At 37.4% G+C, this 25,617-nt stretch overlaps 1 protein-coding gene across 1 annotated transcript; it reads left to right on the forward strand.

Annotated features, from left to right (window-relative positions):
• LOC127641276 (zinc finger protein GLIS2-like) lies at positions 1-25,370 on the forward strand. The gene is made up of 7 exons (XM_052124177.1): positions 1-352; positions 8,613-8,762; positions 13,847-13,980; positions 16,851-17,021; positions 17,278-17,411; positions 19,050-19,168; positions 20,979-25,370. Exons 2-7 carry the CDS (start codon positions 8,630-8,632, stop codon positions 21,626-21,628), a joined length of 1,341 nt encoding a protein of 446 aa, XP_051980137.1. The 5' UTR covers positions 1-352; positions 8,613-8,629; the 3' UTR covers positions 21,629-25,370.
• Positions 25,371-25,617: the final 247 nt, after the last annotated feature.

Raw genomic sequence — 25,617 nt, forward strand, 5'->3', positions numbered from 1 at the left:
TCATCATTTCATGTCCTCCACCCTCTCTCGCGCTCTCTTCTTCAGACACTGGAGCGAGCCGGGAGACAGCAGACAGGCGTCGTAAGCAAGCGATGCTCCTTTGAATATATTTATTTACGAACGATACATAGTAACGTGATATAATCATATAGTTTTCCGTGCGGTTGTCCACGCAACTGGCTCTCTGCGCGGTAAAAGAATAGTTTACGTTTTTTTAATCTTCGTAATATCGTTTTGGATATTGTGATCTGGATCCCGAAGTGGTTTTGATGAAGACATCTGGCGATTTCTTGTAGGCTCGTCTCAAGCTCGTCGTCTCAGCGCAGAATTCAGACGGAGTGTCTATATCGAGGTAAAACCGCCCGGCGCGTCGCATCTGGATAGCCGCGAATTGCGTCTTAATAAACCTTCAGCAAATGTTATATCAGGGTGTGTGTGTGTTATGTTGGGCTTTATGTGTGTTAATTTAATGATGCTCAAGTTTTATACAAAGACAATATGACTCAGTTTCTCAAGTGTTGGATAGATAGAGCTTTGAACCATCATAAACTGAGACCACCTGGTGTTATATAACTTGTAACCACGTGACAGTCATGTCAGGGCAGCTACAGGTGTGAAAGGACACCTTAGAGGGTGGGTGGAAAGTATGGGATATTTGTAGGGGTTATCAAAGTATGGTGACAAACATGTCCCTTGGATTTTCAGTCATGAAAAAGATTTCAAATAGTCAAGCCTAACCTTTTATTTAATAAAAGGTTAGGCTTGACTATTTGAAATAGTATATATATTGAATGGTTGGACTCAATATTGCTTTGCACATTTTTTTAAATAATATATTTGAATTTGTCAAATGCCTAAAAAAACCTGTGTACCCTTCTGCTGGTACACCACTTCTATGATATGTACAGTTATTTATGCATTTAATTGTACACTCAGTTTTTTCTGGTCAGGCATTAGTGTAAGGCCTAACAAGTGTGCAAAAAGAAAAATAAGTCATTAATAATTCAAATATTAATAAATAATAAAAAAGAGTGTTTGTCCCTTTGATTTCATATGAAGGTTAAAATGTTGTATTTTGAAAATACAAAAGATTTGGGAAAAGAACTTCCAAGGTCAAAGTTCAGAGGAAGAAGATCATGATTTTTCCACCATGTTAAAAAAGTTATTACAATTTTTACCTGTAATTTTTTCACATGGTTAATTTTAATGTCATTGGTGTTACATTGTTTAATGTTCAGGTGAAAAATTTATTAAATGGTAGGTTTTACTGATTATAGTCTGATCAGTGGTGTATAAAACGTGATGCTATTGACACCATCTTAGAAAATGCATCTATTAAGAGAATTTGTCATGGGTGTTGTTGTCACTGGTGTCACAACTCTTGCTTCATTCGTGAAACAAAATTAATTAATAACATAAATAACAACAGTCAAGTTGTCCTTTATGAAAAGATGCTAAAAAATGATTACCCTGAGCTTTTATGGACGAAAACTGGACTGAACCGAATCGAAAATATAAAAAGTCGGAATCCTTCATTTTTTTTCTTCTTTCATTTTATTTCATGGCTGAATCTGAAAGCTGAGGGATCAGACTTATCAGTTAATGGCTTAGCCAAAAGTGTTTTTGATATGAAAGGACCTTAATGAAACTAAAAAGGCACCTTATTTTCATCCTACCTCCTCATAAAGCCTCCGAAGGCAGGATTTTTCCAGCTTTCAGGCTCAGCCCAAATGTCTTATTACAAGGCTCACTAGAATACTTGGTTCTGATTGGTCAATCATGGCATTCTGCAGTCAAATATCTTTGTATAATGATCTCTAAATTATAGTATTGAACCATATTATTGTCCCAAGCAAACAATTTCCTACATAGCTGTGCTAGTTTCATGTCTCTCGTAGCACAGCATTATCTTTCTTCTCACATATTTAAATTATTTCAACTCGAATGCACAGTCAAGGGCACAGTGCAGGGGCACAGCCATTTTGATGTCCGTCATGGGCGGGGGCATCAGAAGTTTCTCGGGGGGCTAAAGGCAAATCTGGTCCTACCTTAGACCCGGCAAAGCTGACATGTACTTTGGGCCAAACCCAATCCTGATGCAATAAACTGCAACATTAACAGAGGGTCTGAGAAACCACCTCACGGAATGAAAGACAGATTGTGGTTGAATGTGTGTGGCTTTGTGACTGGGGGAGTGTGCGTGTGAATGTTTCATTGGGTTGTTAGACATTGTTTGCTGAGATTTTTGAGGGATGGGTCTAACCCTGGCTCTGTCATACTTTTGTTTTGACTTATAATGTGGTCTGTGCTTTTGCGTTGAGGTTCTTTGAGTTCAACGTATTTGTGAAAGCTCACTGAGAATGGGAGAGGGAAAACTGAAATGAGAGATGAAACCACACATTCTTTTCTTGTGAAACACCAACCACCAATGGCTGCCTCTCAAATTCTGTGTCTCCAGTAGATCCTCTCGGTATTGTCCGTACAACACCCTATAATTACACCTATGTGCGGACCCCCCCCATACGACAATAACACAGACTATGTTCACTATTGAGCAATGGGTCTGTTCATTTCCAAAAAAAACTATGAGAATTCCTGAGCTCTCTTTCTTTTTTCTCTCATCAACCCTTAACGTCTCATTCTATTTTCTCAATCTCTCCCCCATTGGCCTGCGTTTGAGGTTGGACTGAGTTCCTGGAAGCCTTTACAAATCGTGAGCAATCCAAGGGGGGAAAGGCAAGGCATGGAAAATGAGTGAGCGAACGAGAGATGAGAGAAATATGAGAGCGAGACGGGAGAAAATGTGTGTCTGGTCATGATGTCTGAAGAATTTAGAATCACAGTTAATCTACCTCGTCCATTTTATTTCTCTTAGACTTCCCATTCCTCTCTACTCCACATCTCACCTTCACTCTCTCCGTGCATGATAACTACACTCATGTTGGGTCCACAGCTGGTTCTTGTTATTGTTTATGAGCTTGGCTCTCGCTTTGCAATTCTAATGTACACTTAAAAGCGCAGTGGAAACAAATTGGGTGAATCTGCTGTGCCCAGAGGAATGTGTGTGTGTCTGGATGATAGACCATACGGAGAAGGAATGGGAATTTTAGAGGAGGGGAGGTTGTGTTGGCCTTGTCCTCTTGCCAGGTGCAGGGGGTGGAGATTGAAGTGATGAAGAAAGAGAGGGATGTTTGTGTTTTTTTTTTTTGGCCTTTTGTAGGATGCCGTTTCTTCCTCATTAGTTGTTCATTATTTAGCCGTGTTATGTTCTCCACCCTCATCCTGTTATGGATGAGTGACTGTGTGTGTGTTCTATACAGTAAGGTACACTTGCTCTCTATCCTTTTTCTCTATCTATCTCTCTCTCTTTCTTTCTCTCTCATGCCAGACACTGAGATTGCAGGCAAAATAATGGGATTGCATCACTGAGAAGGAGGGAGTCAAAGAGATGGAGTAATGAAGTGATCATGCCATTGCTTTTCAATGTGAGTCAACAAAAAAGAAAACAACGGTATATCTATTTGAAGAGACACTCTCTGAAGTGGAGAGACTTGTCAATGTTTGTGTGGAGAATACACTCATAAAAAGTAGATTTTAGCATTTTCTGAAAAATAAAAAACACAGGCACTTTGCTAGGGAGTTATAGCTCTGTGTTGCATTGCTAAGGTGTTTTTGGTGGTTATAAACTGGCCCAGTAAGTCAAAATGTCCCACCCCAACCTGATTTCATGAAAGTCCTAAGACTCTTAAGGGGTTGCACACCGGACGCACCTGGTGGATGACATGGCGCATACTAAAATTCTAAACAATTGTTTTCTATGAATGTATGCACACCGTTAGCGGCACCCAGCTATGACTCCTGAGACTGCTAACATTTCTGCAGAGCCACGGAGCGCAACTTGAAAAGTTTTCCATTGAATTCGACCCAAATCATTTTAAAAGGGCATAGATTATTTACTCTAGCCATCACTGTGTGAAATATTGTGTATATGTATCTGTCATATAGTCTACACAATGTGTTTACAGTCACAAGTATGTCTTTTGTGGTTTGACAGCTTGAATGAAGCACAATCAATGCTACAGATTGTTCAGTTTGCACAGTTATACCAGTTTCATACACTAACATACAAACTCATTGTGGCAGGCAGTCGGCCTTTATCCCTCTCAGAGGCTTGATTAGCCTGATAAGGGACCAGTTGTGTAGAATCACAACCTGGCCCCGCCCTCCGTCCTGCCACACTCATCAATGTCACTGTTAAATCTTGAAAAAATCATAGTACATTTTGTGTGTACTGTCTGCCACCAGAACCGCATCGAGGTGCCCTGGGTTGGATACCTGTGCCATGTCCTAACTGTGACGTGCAGTGGCGATTTTCTTTCGTGTGCGACCACCTTTAGACCAATCAATCACATACATTTCCCTCATATCGTTTAAAACCCCTATATTTATTTTCTTGAACAATGAAGTCTTAACATCTTACACTAAATCGAAACATAACCATGATAGTAATTTAAAAAGCCCTGTTGTGTACCATGGAAGAAAGGAAATATCAGGGTTTAGAAGATAAGGGAAGGACATGTAATTGGTTGGTGTAAAGTTGTATGTTTTTGTAGCACCCAAATCGTACAATATCGTACGATTTTGCCATCTCATACATATTAGTACAAACTGTCAGGAGACTGTGTTGGCCCACTCCCATATTTTGGTCCCTAGATATGGCTCCGGTTCTTCCTTCAATGTCTAGAAAATGTACGTTTTATAGTTAGTGAAAATTGCTAAATACAATTGTGAAAATTGCAGTGCAATTGCTTAGAGAAATAATAGCACACAACACCTTAACAAGCTGTATGATCTGAGGTATCATTCATGTCCATGGCACAAACGGTGAGTTATTCGGCAAAGGTACATACATGGGGTCAGGGACTGAACAAAATACAATTTCAACTAAGTATGACCGACATGATAGATCTCTCTTTTTATTGGGTACAACTGTTCCTTCAGATCAGCGTATTGGTTTCTAGGTCCTTCAAAGCATCAGTACATAGACTTGCATTGCATCAGGCTATAACATTTAATAGAACTGCCTCAAGTAAAAATCAATAGAAAAAAAGTAAGCTTTTGTTTGTTTTTTTGCAATGCAATAGTATTTTCAACTCAGTACAACATAAACTACAATGATGTACTGTATACTTACTATTCCGTGTTTAGTGTGAATACGAATTTTTCACATTACAGTATGCGCCTTCAATATGAAAAAGTAGGACTTTTTGAGTCTCTCTCTCTCTCTCTCTCTCTCTCTCTCTCTGTTATTTTCCTCAGTCTCCTCACAAACCCATTCACCTCTGTCACTGTGGTTGGACACATAGTATTGTAGCTACTCTAAATCCATTTTAAAACCTGCTGAATGTTACCAGGTGGTCGACATTCAGAAATGTATTTGTGGTGTTTGTATGTCTGAGTGTTTGCGTGTGCAGTATATTAAGCCCAGAAAGTTAGGGTGGAGCTCGAGGAAGAAGTTAGACTGAAAACAAACCCCCATGCCAGAGACTTATTGCAAGGGAGGGGGTAGGGGGGATGAAGAGTGCAAAAACAGGAACGTGTATGACAGCAGAAAGGGAGAGGAATTATTTATAATAAAAGATGGAGTGTTTGTGGAAATAAGCAGGCCCACATGGACTTTTTTTTAAATATGACAAAATGTGCTTAACAGTGCTGAGAGTACTACAGTCTTAGGCCAGAAACAAACTACTCGACAAAAGTATGCAGACGTACAGTATATGTTTAGCCAACCCACTGCAAGCGTGCAATCCAGTTGTATATACTTAATGTGAATTCTTGCGTGACTGTGTTAGGAAACAAACCTTAGTACTCAAGGGGGCAACAGAGCATAACACTTAGGTTCCAGAAGTTAAAATCCCATTCATTTTTCCTTAGGGGAATTCATTATTAATGATTACTAATAAATAGAACTACAGTATCATGAGCACTGAGGTTGTTAAACAATGGTATATGCTTCACTTAGAATCGACAACTTTTAAAAAATATTTTTACGTTTGTTTTTTTATTTGATTACATTGCAATGCTTTATGGGATTGTAGTTCATTCTCTCATTAAAGATGTTAACACAGTCTTGTACCTTTGTCTTTTTGTACGATTGTTTTTGCTTAAAATCAAAGTTTGTAATATTGTGATATACATCGGAGGTGGCTGGTTTGATTCATGGCTTAGACCTCTTAAGATTTTTTGAATTCTCAATGGAAAAAATGTATACTTAAGGAACCAAGATGGCTTAAAAAGTGGGCGGGCATTGTTGTGCTCTTTAGAGTTACATTCAAATGTCTGTGGCATTAAACTGCATGTGTTATTATTCCTGTAGCTAGCTATTAAACATGTTTAAAAGCTCCAACATGCTCAGCAAAATTATCTTCAAACTGTTGCTCCTCCACAACTGCAGACCTAAAAGAGAAAACTGACTGTAGAACAAGACAGATTATCCTCTACAGTGGCCCTTGCGGCAATGCTGAGAATGCAACACGTACAAATGATCAAAACTATGAAATGCCTTAAATGGAAGTATAGGAATTATGTAATGACCAAAAAGAAATTACGTAGTGACCAAAAAGTAAAACTGCTTTGTTAAGAAATTCATACATAAGCATTAATATTCCCTCATGCGACCCCGTGTACACATGCGTGGACGTTGTATTTTGGCTTTGTTATATGCAAGGCATAATTTGAATTCATTTAAACAGACTGATCTCTGTACAGGAGACAGTGCTGTCATTAAAGGGTTAAACTTTTTATACCTGGAGTCATGAGACAAAACAACATGGCACTGATCACAGCGGAGATTGTCTTTATGAGAAATGCTAAAAAACTACAACTGGTAAGAAACAAATTAAGTTTTTACATTAAAGCCTGTTTGAGTCGAACGATTAGAGTATCTATTTACATCCGATATGCCATTTTTTAAATTTGTGCTACTAAATACAATGTACACTAATGTGTACTTTAGCGCATTTTTTCCTTAGAAATCCTATATTTAATGCACATTATCACATTGAGAATCAATGAGTTTATCCAAAATCTGGAAAATTTTGCTTTCAGAGGCTTTATATGGGGTTAGGATGAAAATACGGTGCATTTTGAAATGTTCTGAGACCAGTGCAGACAGACAGTTCACTTGAGGATAAGTCATTCACTAAATAGGGAGCATCCTATGCTGTGCATTCACTTCTAAAATCAGACCAAAAGTTCAGTTTCAGGTGCAGATGATGTTTGAACAACTCAATATGTTTGGCAGACATGGAACAACGATAGTACATAGGTTTAGAATTTATAATGTGTCATTTTATTTTAACATGGTTGGCAGTGATTGGATGATGCTGGCCATTAATTTGAATCAGAATGAATTACTAATTTCTGATGTAATGTCTGTAATATCTCAAAAACATTAATAACCAACACTCTTGGAGTTATTAAAAATGTCACCACTTCCCTGACATAAATGTAGTTTATTAGGTGCTTCTAGTTACAAATAAAAAAATAAACATGTAAAATGCACACAGCAGCGACACTCAGGTCTCAGGAAGATACATTGTATAAACTATTATAGAAACTAGAAACAAATTCAGTCAAATATGTCCAAACATTTGACTGGTAGTGTAAGTGGATATACAAAATGTATTGCTTTTACCCACTCTTGCCCTTAGTGCTTACACGAACACACACACACACACACACACACACACACACACACACACACACAGTGACCTCATCATGTCAGATCAGCGTGGGTCAGTAGACCACACCAATACACGCTTTTCGTAACTCAGCATGCCCCAGCACACACACAGTTTGAAATATTGGCCAATATCACACATACTCAGCCAAACCTTTTCACACTCAGATAGATGGGATGACAAACACTGCTATCAGAGAGAGAAACAAAAGATGGAATCAGAGGAATGAGGAAAAGAATGAGCGTCCAAAGAAAGAGTTAAGAGGCTAAAAGTGTTGCCAGGGAGGGGAGATAAACAGTTAAATGATTGAAGGAGTGAAAGGCTGAGAAACTTAACCTCAGGCCATGTTGAAATTGAGGCTGCATTAAAGCTGTCATATTTCCTCATTCCTGTGCAAGTGAACAGAATTATTATACGGTTAAATGTGTGTTTGTGTTGAGTGCATGTCATTGCAGGAGAGAGGACAAGAGTTCAGTCGAGGTTAATGCATTTACTGACCTACGGTGCAAACACACATAACCCATGCATGTTAAACTGAAGGAGAGCAACAGAACTCCGATTTATATATCTCTGTAATGCATTCGGCATGTTTTGACTGTAAAGGGGTCCTGTGCTCTTTTTTGTGTTTTGAATGTGTTCGTGACCTGGCTAGCAGAACGAAATGTAAATGACTTGCAGTTGTCGAAGCGAACACAGAGCTGCACACTTGCGGGAGATTATGTGAGTGTGTATGTAAGAAAGACATTTTTTACCTCTTAAAACCAAACTAAATGCAACTGTTAAGAGTCACTAATCAAATTTAGTTCATGGTTACTTGATTAATAATAATAATGTCTATAATTATTTTGTATTATTATTTGTCATCCTCAGGTGGTTGGATCAAAGCCATGCTGTCTCTGGATGAGCCCCTAGACCTGAAGATTTCCTCAAGCCGTGATAGGATGGTCAGAACATCCATCTGTGCCCCGCTACACTTTGCTCGTGCTCGAATATCCCAAGCATCACACAAGTCCAGCCCTGGTCAGTCAACTGACCACACAAACCACTACAAACAGACACTAGACCACAGTCAAAACATACATGCTACTGTCAAGTACACATACCACTTTAAACCATCACAGTTATTAGAACCACGACTACACACATCAGTAAAGCAATTACACACACCTCAACATTCAAAATGCACATGCAACCCAACAGTTAGAACACTTTTAAAAGCAGAACATGCAACTTTGAGTGTGTACCTTTGAAAAAAGTCAGGGGGAGACGTTATGGAATGAATCTTAAAAAAAGAATGGTTATTTCTTGGGGGAAAAGAGGGGTTTATAATGGGGCAATAAACAAAAAAAGAAATGGGAGTGACTAAATTAGCAGAACATTGTCCTTCCTGCAGAGGGCGCTACATGCTTTACAAAGACAAATAACTAGAAATCTCCTGATCATATTGACATTCTCCAGTTTTAATATTCAACCAATATAAATATTACTGCTACTTACCTCTGCAAAGAGAAATTATTGTATATAAATTATATGTATGTCCAAATCGATTCATGTGATTGCCATAGAGTAAATAGGTTCATCCTTTTATTGGTCTACTTTAAATGGTGCTTTGAATGTAATCAGATTATAAAAATATCTAATGAGCTTAAAGAGAGTTCTGTTCCAAAACCTACTGTCTACATAGGCAAGGTACCATCTACAGTTGAAGTCAGAAGTTTATATACACCTGTCAAATACATTTAAACTCAGTTTTTCACAATTCCTGACATTTAATCGTGGAAAACATTCCTTGTCTTAGGTCAGTTAGGATCACTACTTTATTTTAAGAATGTGAAATGTCAGAATAATAGTAGGGAGAATTATTTATTTCAGCTTTTATTTCTTTCATCACATTCCCAGTGGGTCAGAAGTTTACATACACTTTGTTAGCATTTGGTAGCATTACCTTTAAATGGTTTAACTTGAGTCAAACATTTTGGGTAGCCTTCCACAAGCTTCGCACAATAAGTTGCTGGAATTTTGGCCCATTCCCCCAGACAGAACTGGTGTAACTGAGTCAGGTTTGTAGGCCTCCTTGCTCGCACATGTTTTTTATGTTCCGTCCACATATTTTCTATTGGATTGAGGTCAGGGCTTTGTGGTGGCCACTCCAATACCTTAACTTTGTTGTCCTTAGGCCATTTTGCCACAACTTTGGAGGTATGCTTGAGGTTATTGTCCATTTGGAAGATCCATTTGCGGCCAAGCTTTAACTTCCTGGCTGATGTCTTGAGATGTTACTTCAATATATCCATATCATTTTCCTTCCTCATTATTCCATCTATTTTGTGAAGTGCACCAGTCCCTCCTGCAGCAAAGCACCCCAAAACATGATGCTGACACTCCCATGTCTAATGGTTAGGATGGTGTTCTTGGGCTTGCAAGCCTCACCCTTTTTTCCCTCCAAGCATAACGATGGTCATTATGGCCATTTTCACCCTTTTTCCTCCAAAGATAACCACGGTCAATATGGCCAGTTACATTTTTGTTTCATAAGACCAGAGTACATTTCTCCAAAAAGTATGAACTTTGTCCCCGTGAACATTTTAAAACTGTAGTCTGGCTTTTTTATGGTGGTTGTGGAGCTGTTTTTCCTGCGTGAGCAGCCTTTCAGGTTATGTTGATATAGGACTCATTTACTGTGGATATAGATACTTGTCTACCCATTTCTTCCAGCATCTTCACAAGGTCATTTGCTATAGTTCTGGGATTGATTTGCACTTTTCAAACCAAATTATGTTAATCTCTAGGAGACAGAATTCGTCTCCATCCTGAGCGGTATGATGGTTGCGTGGGCCCATGGTGTTTATACTTGCATACTATTGTTTGTACAGATGAACGTGGTACCTTCAGTTGTTTGGAAATTGCTCCCAAGGATGAACCAGACATGTGGAGGTCCATAGTTTTTTTCTGAGGCCTTGGCTGATTTCTTTTGATTTTCCAATGATGCCAAGCAAAAAGACACTGAGTTTGAATGTAAGCCTTAAAAGACATCCACAGGTACACCTCCAATTCAGCTCACCTCCTATCAGAACCTAATTAGCTAATAGTCTAAAGGCTTGACATTATGTTTCTGGAATTTTTCAAGCTGCTTAAATGCACAGTTAACTTCTGACCCACTGGAATTGTGATATAGTCAATTATAAGTGAAACAATCTGTCTGTAAACAATTGTTGCAAAAATTACTAGTGTCATGCACAAAGTAGATGTCCTGAAAGATTTGCCAAAACTACAGTTTGCTAATATTAAATCTGTAAAGTGGTTAAAAAATGGGTTTTAATGACTTCAACCTAAGTGTATGTAAACTTCTGACTTCAACTGTAAGGTGACACCTCAAAACGCTGTCAATTAACATATAATTTGGAAAATAATGACGATAGGGAATTGAAAACAGAGTTTTTGAATGAAAACGGATTAGTGTGGAAGTGGTCTTAATTTGAAAACTCCATTTTAAGTTTACAAACATCAGCATGTATGGATGAGAAATGTAAACATTTTAAAAGGAAAAAGTGTTTTCAGAAGAAAACATATTAAGGCCTAAATAAAGGTGTTTTTGCATTCGTTTCGGTGGTTCGTGACTGCTTGCCTGGGCGGACTTTTAGAAATAATTCTCACTGGCTGCTAAACACCTTCTTACTGCCATTAGTCCACATCATTAGTAGGTGTGACTTAGAGCTCCACCTACCTTGATGCCGACATCTAATTCTGTTTATTTTGTTCAGTCAGTCAAAATCAGTCAACATGAACACACCGGCATGAGGTGTTATTAACGATCTTGTGCAAATTGACCTACATCTGTAAGATCTTTCACAAAGAGACATTTTCCAAGAATATATCATGTGATTTTTTTGTTTGTTTAATTCTCTCACACATTCTCGGGACACCAAAATTTAAATGTCTCAAAATCTTATGAAAAGGGGAATAATAGGTGCCCTTTCAGCACAACAACCGCTCCACTGATGATGCCATTGCATCTACACTACACACTGCTCTCTCCCACCTGGAAAAAATGCTGTTTGTAGACTACAGCTCAGCATTCAACACCATAGTGCCCTCCAAGCTTGATGTGAAATTCTAGGCACTGGGCTTAAACAGCTCGCTTTGCAGCTCAGGACTTCCTTTCAGGCAGACGTCAGGTGGTTAGAATGGGCAGCAACATCTCCTCATCAGTGACCCTCAACACTGGAGCCCTGCAGGGCTGTGTTCTCAGCCCACTCCTATATTCCCTATACACACATGACTGTGTGGCAACACATAGCTCCAATGCCATCATTAAGTTTGCTGATGATACAATGGTGGTAGGTCTGATCACTGACAATGATGAAACAGCCTACAGAGAGGAGGTGCACACTCTGACACGCTGGTGTCAGGAGCACAACCTCTCCCTCAACATCAGTAAAACCAAGGAGCTTGTGGTGGACTTCAGGAGGAAAGACAGAGAAAACAGCCCCATCACCATTAATGGAGCACCGGTGGAGAGAGTCAGCAGCTTTAAGTTCCTCTGTGTCCACATTACTGAGGAACTCACATGGTTTGTCCACTCTGAGGCCGTTGTGAAGAAGGCTCACCAGCGCCTCTTCTTCCTGAGATGGCTGAAGAAGTTTGGAATGAACCACCACATCCTCACACGGTTCTACCCAGTACTGTAGAGAGCATCCTGACTGGCTGCATCACCGCCTGGTATGGCAATAGCACCGTGGTGCAAACTGCCAGACACATAATCGGAAGTGAGCTTCCCTCCCTCCATATATACCAGACGGTGTGTGAAAAAAGCTCGGAGGATCATCAGAGACTCCAGCCACCCGAGTCATGGGCCGCTCTCACTGCTACCATCAGGCAGGCGGTATCGCAGCATCAGGACCCGCACCAGCCGACTACATGATAGATTCTTCCCCCAAGCAATCAGACTTTTGAACACTTGATCTCTCAGGATCAATATACATCAGCACCGCACTTTATTAATCTCACACTGGACTGTTATAAATTATATTCTCTCTTAACAACTCACTGGCAACTGACTTTCAATTTATTATTATTTGTATATTGTGTTGTGTGTAATTATGTGTATATTAGATATGAAAATTGTGTTGTGTAAATCTGATGTTTATTGTAATTGGTATATGTCTCATCACTGTCAGGATTTTTATGTTGCTTGGAACTGCACACAAGACTTTCACCCACTGTTGCACTTGTGTATATGGTTGAGTGACAATAAAGTGATTTTATTTGATTTTTAAGTACTGTATATTTAGAATCAGCATTTCTCTCTCCTGAGCCTGCCATCTAGAATTATTTTTTTCACAAAGTGTGTCGAAATGCATTCAAAAATCCACATAAATATGCTGCCTTAAAATTTGGCCAAAAAGAAGGTGTCTTTAAAGGAAACCTAATTATGATTATATTAAAGGAATATTCCGGGTTCAATAGTTCAGCACAATTGACAACATTTGTGGCATAATGTTGATTATCTTATCTTTAAAAATATATTATAAAAATAAATAAAATATATAATTGTATTAACATATGAATTATTATATTACAGTAATGCATGCCTATGATGCTTTAAAATGCTGTCTAGGTAGGCAGCTCACTAGATTTTGAAACAGAGCTAATACTGTATGTCTTGCAAGTTGCAACACTGCATTTGATAAATCAGAGCTGGGATAGCCAGAATGCACTGTCCCATTTCATCACCTTCAGCATTTTAAGGACTTCCTATGTTTGTAGTTTTTATGATCTGCAATACACATTAATTGTCAATTGAAAGTGTGGTTTATTGGTTATGTCTGTGTAACGTATTCAATGGAAAGGACGAGGCTAGAACCGGCTTGATAATATAAATGATAGTTTAATGGTAAACTTAAAACAAAGACACAAACACATATGACGGACATGTCCGTTAACGATCTCTCTCTCCCGCACGGCCCTCTGCAGTCAGCCTTTAAACCTCACGGTGGCATAATTAGCCTAATACGGGACCGGGTGTTTAGGATCACGACCCGGCCCCGCCCTGCCACAGTCTGCTGTATCAAACTAAACTACTCTCTTCTTCTCTCCATATGCAGCTGATAAGGACATGTCAGACTCGTCATCGTCCACTGTGGTGGATCTCAGTCTGTCCACATCCTTCTCTCCCTCACCCCCCTCTCCTGTAGACAGCGGGTCCAGCTGGAGCCCTACAACACCTCTACTAGCCACAGTGAGTATCTCACACTGTTAAACCCTCCGTCAGTCCCTCGCCAGACATTCTACTGAGTGCCCACATTCAATCTCAAATGCCAATTCAAAATGAGGGTTACGTGCCCCCATCTGACATTGACCCCATTTTCCAAATAACTAACAAGTGCCATCACCCATCAGACATATTTTTGTCAATTCAAAGGTGATTACCTTTTCAAGAAGTGCTACTGATAACGTGTCACGTGAACAACCTCCGAGACATGGATGCGGGTCCTATGGAAACCAGGATGTAATTGTGTTTACATAATCAATGATGAGCACAATTTGGAGGTTGCATTTATCTTCTATCGTTACATTTTTACTCCATTTATGGTTAGGTTTAGGGTTGGGGTTTTGGTTAGAACAGGGGTGTCAAACGTGCAGCCCGCAGGCCAAATGTGGCCCGCAAAGGACTCCAATGTTGCCCACGGGATGATTTGTGGGGGGAAAATACTTAAAAACATTCACGTTGATGTAGAATATTACATCGATATGATGATTTTTTTTTAACTACAGCAGGGCAGATCTATATTTACATTTATGGTGTTACATGGGCTATAATTTGCATAATTGGTGGAATTTATTTTAATTACGCACGATATGTAGCGCTTATGGATTCACACCTATCAGTGAATGCCCCTTAAGTCCTCACAACAGTGCCATGAAACCCATCCTACTGTGACGTTTGTGCAAGTCTCTCACAAACAATAATGTCAACATGGACCCATATAAGGATAAATATTAGAGGTAATAAGTTATCTATTATGTTCAGAATCATTGTTTTTACTAAGCAGGTTTGCAATTTAAAGTACATACAGTTTCTTTGCTTTAATGTTCGATTTTAGACAATTTTCTAAAGCTATCCTTCTACTAATTAATGTAACCTTTGGTTAATAAAATGAATAAATTCCATGTTCTCCCTTTTATATTGCCCCAATAGTAATTAAAGCAGCGTATAGTTTATTTTGGACTTACAGTGTTTCCTGCTCCACTGATCCCATTTTCCCCACCCCATTTTGAAGCTCCAGTGTCCAACTAAAGAAATTATATTTTACCTAAGTTTTGATTTTCCAGTTAGAATGAGGGCGTGATAAAACACCAAAACAGCACGCCTTTCTATTGCGTTGCGTTTGCTGTGCTCAAAACCAATGAATGAATCTTATGAGCTGGTACTTTCAGTGAATTTCTCCAAATGACTCGCAAACTCACAAATTATTGGTTTGATTCAGTCTGACGAATCCTTCACTGAATGAACTCAATGAAACGCACCAGCTGAATTATGTCTTATGCAAGTCTTTGCTCTCTGTCATGCCAGGAAACAAGAAGTTTTGTGTATAAAATTTGTTAAAAACTTAATTCAGTCATTACACTTGTTGTTCAAATGATAACATTAAGATAAGATAGACAATTCATGTAATAAATGGTTTTATAATTTTAATACATGATTATATATATATATATATTCTTTGTTTGTTTGTTCAGAGGCATGAAGCAGGAGCCGGTCTCGTCGAACAAGCACATGTAAAGAGTTTTCACTCGTTTTCTCTGTTTCATTCGTCTGAAAACTGTTTGCAAGAATAATGTCGTCTATGAGAATGCTGTAAATTATCTCCGATCATCTTGGGAGGTGCTGTGAGTTTAGTTCGCTTTATTTCCACTCGGTTGACAGGCATAGTGAACGCAACTCTGCAGATTCAGTAATATATATCTTTGTATTAAAGAAACAAAGATGAAAGCGATTAAATCATAATTAAAAATCAAATTACCAAAACGCAATACAAACACAATTTCAATAAGAACACATTTGGCAGCGTTATTTTAGGAACACAAGGACATTTATTAGGCTTTATTATTATGATTATTATTATCTTTACATTTATAATCATCTTTAGTTCTTAATCTGTGGCTATTAGTAATTTTCCACCTGTTGTCATTGACGGATGTTTGCATGATGGCAAATGGAGCCGTTGAAGACGATAAATGTTTGGATTTGGGGAGGTTGTTAAATAAGATTTTTTGATCACTTCTTTATTTTATATCTTTTTTGTTTAGTTTAAAGTGTTATTTGAATTTAGAAATGACTTTTGTTTATGTTTTTCACATGTCAATAAATCAATCAAAACCAGTAAAGCAAAAAAATTCATTGACCCTCGGCAGGGGGGTTGACGATGTAATGGGATATCGCAATGTTTTTAAGGCATTTATCGATAAAAACATTTTTACATATCGCCCTACTTCACTCATTCCCTTACGTTTAACAACACTTTCAGCTTTAGCCTCTGGGGGACAGTGATTAGAATTTCAGTAAGCACAGACTGATTTTAGCTGAAGAACTTTCCTGTTGCCAAATTTACAGTGAGCTGGATCAAATGCTGTGGCAGAAATTTTTATGTTTCTAAATTTAGTCAGTCCAGTCAAGTCACAATTTCCACCATTGGCACCACTGAAACATGGTTTTGTTAAAAGCAGATTAATTAAATAAATGTATGTGCATTATTTATGTCAACAACAAAATAAAAATAGATGTATGATGCCCCTGAGCATGTACGATTAAATACAAATTTAGACACTGACATTTTTTTAAGCATTAAATGATGTCACTAGAAATCTATATTGAGTATATTGACTATATATTGAGTACACACGGCTTTGTGTCTCTGTGTGTTGGAGACTTGTTTGTGTTTATCGAGGGAAATGCAATTCTGCTCGAGAAGAGACTCTTATACACTAGAACCATGATTCAATTCACTTCTACACTAATTAAACACACACACACACACACACACACACACACACACACACACACGCACAATGAATGACAGACTCATAAGTCACTTCTTTTACTTACAGGAATCTGAAAGCACCTCTTGCATCGAGGACTGCGTATCTCCTCCTCCAGGTTTTCAATTCTTCCTGCCGATTGGTACAGAGGGTCCCTTGCGCCTGCCCTCATCCATGCTGATTGGTCATCACTCCCCTGAGCCCTCGGGTGACGAGCAGCTGGCCTGCCGCTGGCTAAAGGTGATGGACAGACAGATGTATGGTTTTGATCCATGACAATAAGGCTAACCTGTTACAAAATAACATAAACTTTCCAATGCATTTAAATGCATAAAAAAGGGATTACAGTTATGGGAATCCATATCTTATATAAACCTGAAAATAAACACAAAGTTTTCAGATTTTTACAAATGTAAATCAAAGGAATGTTATAACGTTAATAAGCTATAGTATTTACCCAGAATGCTGCTCTTGTGTTCTCTGTTTTACTCTCTAGTGCCATCTGCTGTTCGATAGCTTGCAGGAGTTGGTGGATCATGTGAACCATTCGCATGTGAAATCAGAGAAGAACTCGGGATTCTGCTGCCACTGGGAGGGCTGTGCCCGGAAGGGTAGAGGTTTTAATGCCAGGTCAGACAATACATGCACACGTTTACCAAGCTATCTAAATAGGCATACCATAACAAGATAGACAAGACTATTGTGTTTAAAAATTATAATAACTACAGACTAACCCTACCCCTAAAATAAACCTTTACTTAAAAATCATAAAAAATTATTTACAAATATTTTTTTTCTTTTGAGGATGTCCACAAAGAGAGTTTTTTGTCAGATTTAGCTAACTTCTGCACTGTGAAAAAATACAAATAAATGATTGTTTTCCAGTCATAAGTTCTAAACATACTGAAAACAAGATACTTGAAGCAAAATTATGTAACGTAAGATTTGTCTTCAGAGAATTTATCTTGAATTAAAGGAATATTCTGGGTTCAATTCAAGTTAAGCTCAATCGACAGCATTCGTGGCATAATGTTGATTAACAAAAAATATTTCAATTCGTCCCTCCTTTTAAAAAAAATCAAAAAGAATCAAAAATCAAAGTTACAGTGAGGCACTTACAATGGAAGTTAATGGAGCACATTTTGGAGGATTTAAAGGCAGAAATGTGAAGCTTATCATTTTATAAAATAACTTACATTGTTCTGTTAAAACCCATGTATTATTTCAGTTGTACAGTTTTTTGTACATCATCATGGCAATGAAGTTGTAAAATTGGATATAACGTTACACAGAAAATATTAGTAAGTGATTTTATCACTAAAATCATGTTAACGCACACATTGTTTATGTCTTGTGGCTATACTCTTGAAACAGTGAGTATTTTAATGTTTACAGATTGGCCCCCATTCACTTCCACTGTAAGTGTCTCACTGGAACCCAGATTTAGCTTTTTTTTTTTAATTGTATCATCAAAATAAATTTGTGTAATCAATATTATGCCATAAACGCTGTCCTTTGAGCTTAATTTATATTGAACCCAGAATATTCCTTTGTTATTTTTTTCTTACCCTATAAGCTGATTTTTTTTATAATTTCTTTTTCTTGTTTTTAGCACAAATCTCACTATTTTTATTTTATTTATGAATGCTTTGTTCTCTGAAAACAAACCTTAGTATTTTAGCAATTGTATCTTAAAATCAGATGCATAAATGTGTTTTGCTTAAGGATGTTTTGCTATTTTTTTTGCTGTGTGGGGACAATTTTGCACTCAAATTACAGCTAAGAAAACATACAAACACTGTGTATTTGATTGGAGAGAAAAAAAGAATATTTTAAGGGAATGAACCACTTAGTTTAATAATAAATGTAACTTTGAGTATCTGTTATAGGGTAGAACTAATTATTCAAATGATAAACCATTTATTAGCATAAAAGTTCATCTTACACTTTATGTGAACGCAAGAATACACACGAATCATAAATGTGATTAACCAGTCGTGACTGTCCTTTCGTCATGAAAAATATCACATTAATAATCAACTCTTTTGCATTCCCAAAAATACAGTGAAGTTCAGAGGTTTTACTATTAACAAGTTTCCAGTTGTCCTATTCTTGAGTCCATTCACTGCACTTCCAATTATCTAACCATGTATGAAGCCATTAGAGCTACAACCACTCCAAGATATTGAGAAACTTCAAAAAGTATTAGATGTTTGCTCTTGGGTGATATGCGTTTGTGTGCTAATAAGATCCATTTATCTTAAGCAGGTACAAGATGCTGATTCATATCCGCACTCACACCAATGAGAAACCTCACCACTGCCCAACCTGCCACAAGAGCTTTTCACGCCTGGAGAATCTCAAAATACACACCCGTTCACATACAGGTAAGTCACACATATTTTCAATACGGACTGGGTTACATATATAAAATCAACACAAGATATGGTAAACACACATAAAACCCACTTACACATTTAGTACACACTAGTATTTTCTCTAGGGATGCAAGGATACAAAATGTGTGTGCAGATAGTGATATTGATATCTGATTATGTAGAACAGCATCTTTCCGCCCCTTTTGATCAACACGAAATAATCGGCCCTGATCATCAGCTGCTTTTAAACAACTTTATTCAATTGATAATGCACTAACACTGGCAAGAAATAACCTATAAGTCAAGTATCATAAATAATTGTCAGGGTTTTCCTGTCCTCAACTTAATCTCAAACTCCATTCTTCACAATAATGGTAACCCCTGAAACTCCAACATAACAGAAACTTAATCTCAGCATAACAAAACATTAAAAACTAACACTATCCTGAATATTCATTTAGCACAAAAACACATAACATAGCACTTCATTTTAGCATGCAAGGAACTAGATGCCCTGTTTCTAACCAAACCAAAAATATTTATGTTGTCCTAATTAAGTAAAGCTGACAAGACACTTTTTCATGTTGAAACAACTGATGGCTTGTTACATGCATGTTTTGAGTAATATGAGCAAGGGAGTATTCAGTAAAACTGACAACAGTGAAAGTTCTTTTTTTAATGTGTTTTCCATTTGCACATTAGCAAAATTAGCTCCACCTTTCGACCAGTGTCTAGAATTACAGAAGCAAGACAACTGAAGATAGCTGTGTAAATACATGAAATCTGAAATGTATTCACTGCCTATTTAAAAAGTTAGGTTTCAATGTAACTCTCTCTCTTTCCTAGCATTTGTCCTGCATAGATGCAGGGTCCGCTTTGTGATAGTCCACATATATATATTTGATTTGGCACAAGTTTTACACCAGATGCCCTTCCTGACGTAACCCCCAGTAGCTGGGGGACTCTCACTCTCACGGGGCAATTTAGAGTCTTCAATTCTCTTTACCTGCATGTTTTTGGACTTGTGGGGGAAACCGGAGGAAACCCACGTAAACACAGGGAGAACATGCAAACTCCACACAGAAAGGCCCTAGTTGAGCCAGGACTCGAACCCAGGACCTTTTTGCTGTGAGGCAACAGTGCTAACCACTAAGCCATTGTGCTAATTTTATAACTAATTATTAATAATTATTATATAAAATTAATATAATATAATTAATATATGTAAGTAAACATTCCTTCTAGTAATAAGTCAAGTAAGTTCATAAAGTTACTTAATTTAGAACGGTGCTTAAAATTCTTCAGGTATCTAACAGCAGTATAAGGTAAACATTTAGGAAATATTGAATTATAATATCACCTAGAGCCCAAAGTATACTTTGGTCAAATATCATCATCAGCAGAGTGCTCGAGCACTGAATGCACTGCACGATTTTTTCTAATCACGCTCTCTGAACGCACAGTATGCGCATGGATTTATTTATACTAATTATAATTAGTGGGTCCACAAGGTGGAAACACTCACATTTGAGCCATTGTTGTCGCAAATAAGCAATAGAAGAAGATTTAATCACTGCTAAAAGCAAGGGGTTTGGAACAACAAAAACTTTGACCAAAAATTATGATTGCATTTGTATTTTTTTAACAATATTTTATATCTTTATAAAACATCTAACTTTACACACACCAACATTTATTTACATTCACCAAATGACAAGTTTTTACAGGCCTATAAGCAGTCTGCTGTCTGGTTGTGACTGTTGACCCCTGCATTCCTCCTATACACTCTCTAATTATCTCTTGCTTTCTGTCCTCTCAGGAGAGAAGCCATATATCTGCCCTTATGAAGGCTGCAACAAACGCTACTCGAACTCCAGCGACCGCTTTAAACACACGCGCACACACTACGTGGACAAGCCCTACTGCTGCAAAATGGTGGGCTGTCTGAAACGGTACACAGACCCCAGCTCCCTCCGCAAGCACATCAAGGCTCACGGCCACGCTGTTGCCCAGGACCGGGCCACATTGCCCAGGGTGGAAGGTTTGCTGAGAGGTAGTAGGTTGGATCAGGTGGATGGCCGAGGAATAGACGTTCCTTACCCAGGTGGGGCTCATTTTGTCCTTCCTGGGGTTGCGGCATCGTTGCTTCGAGCTCAAGCCCTGCACAACATCACCGGGCCCCTTGGGGGTCACCCCCTGGATCTCTCCATGCTCAGTCCTCTATTAGGTGCAAGGCCTGTGCTTTACCCCAGCTCTGGCGCTCTTGGGATCGGGAAGGTGCCGATCCTTCACCCCTTGCTGCTACCTCCCCTGGGGCTTAGTGCTGGGCAGAGAGAAAGAGGGGTGGAGGAAGAAGAGGATGTTGACGATGATGATGATGAGGGAAGGGTGGAAGCAGGGTTGGGTCGCCACTCATGGGTTGTGATCCCTCCAGGCATGTTGTTCTTGAAACAGGTGGTGAGCACATAAGGATTCTGAGGTCTTGTTCCCATTTGTAATCCAAACCTGATCTTTAGGAAGGAGATGAAATCAGATCCAACCAGTGTAGGTAATATCGAATACATCTATATCAGTTGCCATAACGATTACTTTAAAGGAATGGTTAATAATTTTCACATCATTTACTCACTCTTATGTTGTCTCCTCAAACTAGTATGACTTTTAATGTTTTGCAGAACACAAACAAAGATGTTTTGAAAGAAATATGATGTCTGTTTGCCATACAATACAAATCGGTAAAACCGATATAGCGATCCACGTCTTAACACAAATATTACATTCCTACAAACTTGATACATGTGTTTTAAACTAGATTTTTAAAAGATTTCTTGGTAAAACTTTACAATAAGTGAATATTAACTATATTAGTTAACATGAACTAACAATTAAATATGATATTTTCAACCTAGTCTCATAGAATTAATGTTACTATTGCACTATAGTTTTACATGCCGCGTTCTACATTTCACCACAGCTTCCTGGTGAAATGAACACTAGAGGCGCTACAACAACTGTGCATTTTATTCACTTTCACACAAATTATGACCTTATAAACACTTTTTTCTAATTTTTTGCTTTGTTACTCACACACTGCCATTTTATGATATCAAAACCTTTTCACTTACAATCTATACCAGACACACCTACATTTACACACATTAATTTGCACAGTAGCTCACCTGATGGAGCGTTGGACTTTGAACTCGGAAGCCTGCCGCTGTTCAAGCTTGAAAGCTGATATGTGAGACTAAAGTGTCATAGAAGCGAAAGAAATTCCGTGGTTGCTTCAGAAATTGTGACAAGAACACTATCGGTTAATTTTAGGCTAAGTTTTAGGTTAGGGAAGTGTGTTTCACTCATTAAAACATCCATCTAAAATTATCCTTAAAAGCCTTGTCTGATTACAAAATAATTTAACTCCCTTTTAGCGCCCCCCGCTGGAGGTTTCACCGAGAAACTGCAGCCAAACGTGTAATACAGCATGTAATTTTCATTTGCAAAAATTGTGTCATGGTCACGTAAATTTCACTAGATCAGGCTGTTTATTTAAAAAAATTTATATAAACAAAAATTTATAAATGCTGTTAAAAATATTGTTAATTGTTAGTTCGTGATACCTAATGCATTTACAAACTAATACAATCTTATTGTAAATTGTTACAGATTTCTTATTATTCTTATGCATATAAAACAACATAAGCTTCATACTATGTCCTGTGTCTGAACCCACTCGACAAAGCTGTAGACAGTACTGTGCATTGTGTATGACTTTACGAACATGGCGCATCCAGAATGACCAAAAAACTAAACTAGTTTAAAATCTAATCTGTTCACACAATTTTAATTACATTTCAATCCACCTACAAATGTGGTTTGAATCAGGTTTGTAAACATCTGATTTTTATTTTTGTTTTATTTTTAGTCAAATATGCAAAATATCTGATTTTTGCTGCTTGTCTGAACAATGTGCTCAGATACGTGAATGATTGACTAGCATATTTGCATAGTACAAGGGTTGTAAATGTTAGTTACTGAGGTGCTTCCTTTCAGCGGAATGGTATAATTTGGGAGGGTATGAAGAAGCAGTGTTTAAATACACACTACAATGTACTGCACTCAATCGGTTATAAAATTCTGATACTTATTTTCACAGATCCGACAGCACCATGCCAACAATTCATGAGTCTTCTGTTTACAATATAAAGTTAATCATCATTCTGGATGTCAAGATGTGCGTAGTGTGATTTCTGACGAGAAATGCTTATTTGATCCACTCCTCTTCCAAGGGAGGGCCTTTACAGTTGACAGAATTCACCTTGATTTGTCCAAATAAATCTGAGGGAGGCTAATTGATAGCTGCATTGTTTAAAGATTCCATAAGCTGACTCAGAAATTTGACCCCCAGTGACCAAACAAAGAGAACAGGATATGCTATATGAAAAGCAAATGGAAAGGCAAATGTATACACATTATACCTTATACACAGTGCACATCTTTATATCTACACTAACAGCTAGCCAACAAAGCAGGGAGAGAACAGCGTGTGCTAATGCTGGAAACTGGTTCTGAAACTCACAGAAGGGGAGACCAGGGGCAATTGTAAAACACTAAATGTCTTAATCACAAATAAGTGATCAAACTTATTCAGCATATGCTCAGTAACGTTCTCCATCTGCCTGCTAAAAAGGAGTGTGATCATCTCACGTTCTGAGATACTTTAAAGTATTAAAGCTATTTAAGTATTAAAGCAAGGATATTATTACTTTGAGGTGTGCTCTTATTTAAGATACAGTGGATTAATGCTGTAAACACCCTAATAAGTTAGGAGAACTCAAAAAATTTGATTAATAAGTTATAAATTAATAAACTCTAAAGTTTAAGTTAATAGAATGTTCAGATGTTGATTTTGTACTACACATTAATCAACTTAAAATAATGAGTAAGATAACTCATCTATTTTAATGGTCCTTCACTTTAAATTTAACTCTTTGGCTGAACTAAAAATTATTATGTAAACTCAACTTAAATATTTCAAGTAGAGGGAATCTAACTACACTGTAAACCCTAATAAGTTAACAGAATTTTTAAAAATTGAGGCAATCAATTACATCAACTCCTATAAGATTAAGTTAATAGAACTTTCAGATTTGTATTTTGTACAACACATGCATGTTAATTGCTCTTAGCTTAAAATATTAAGTAAGCTAACACTTTGAATTGAACTCTTTAGCTGAACTAAAATTACAATTTAAGCTCAACTTAAATACTTCAAGTAAAGGTATTATGATACAGTCTTTGTCAATATAAATCTATTAAATGTTTCTTATAAATAAAGATGTAAAGTTGATTTGTAGTAGTCTATGAGTCATTAAGGATAATGTGAAGCATGTTACAATTGCCCATACTCTCCCCTATGTCAGTACTAAAAAGTACAATGAACTATTATATATAAAAAAAAAATCAGAACATTTGATTTCTTATAATATGACAGATTTTTTTTTTTAAATGTGCACCTTAAAAACCTGATTGCTCTAAAGAAGTAATCATCATCTTATATTCTCATTTTTGGTCATTTGTTATTTCAGTGCAACTTGATTTCTTAATGTTTTGTTGTTTTGTTTGAAGACGAGACATTAACTGTGTCAAACATTTTGTGTATATGATGACATGAGTCAACTTGGACTCCACTATTTGTTATCCATTATATAATCCTTTATGCATGGCTGATCTTTCTCACATAAGATTGAATGAATACATGAAGATTTACAGACAGCTTCTCTGATAAGAGTGGCACATTGATATCTGCCATGCATAATTGATAAATGCTAAGACTATGGCTTATCGCGGCCAGCGCAAGTATTTTATCGAAGTATATTTGCACAGTTGGATATTTTATCAAGCATATTTTAACCAGTACTAAGTGCCTTCTATTGTAAGGTTGTCATTGACGAAATACAATGTATGAAATACATTTTGAATGTATATTGTCAGTTTATGTATGTATATCAGATTTAGTTCATTCTGTTACAATGTTAATGTTACGATTTTTTTTTACAAGTTGTACTGATGTTGAGGCTAATGGTTCATAACGTTGGGCTAATGCTATTAAGTGTCTTACCATACCACAGGACGCCTGTCTAAGTGACTGGGAGAAGTTTATCAATTAAATAAGGACTATATTCATATGTCCAATAAAGAGTGCAATGTCAAAGTCAAAGGTGTGTAGTGTCATTTAAAAAAAAAAAATTATTGATTTGACTACTAAAAGGGTTGATTCCCTCAATAATGAAACGCATAATACTAACAGCTGCCCTGATCCTCAATGTCCACAAAGCCATGTAAATGATTAGCAGATTGGATTACAACACAATAACCCTGTTACACAAACTGGCATTAGCTCTATTACAATTGTGGCCAATGGTTTTGTTATTGACAAAATGATGTGCATATTGATCTTT

This window comes from Xyrauchen texanus, chromosome 50 (genome assembly GCF_025860055.1).
Source record: "Xyrauchen texanus isolate HMW12.3.18 chromosome 50, RBS_HiC_50CHRs, whole genome shotgun sequence".
Taxonomy (NCBI): domain Eukaryota; kingdom Metazoa; phylum Chordata; class Actinopteri; order Cypriniformes; family Catostomidae; genus Xyrauchen; species Xyrauchen texanus.

Coding starts and splice junctions, on each gene's coding strand:
- LOC127641276 (XM_052124177.1), top strand. CDS start 8,630: ATGCTGTCTCTGGATGAGCCCCTAGACCTGAAGATTTCCTCAAGCCGT. Junction 8,763..13,846: donor ATCACACAAGTCCAGCCCTG/GTCAGTCAACTG, acceptor CTCCATATGCAG/CTGATAAGGACATGTCAGAC. Junction 17,412..19,049: donor GGTAGAGGTTTTAATGCCAG/GTCAGACAATAC, acceptor TATCTTAAGCAG/GTACAAGATGCTGATTCATA.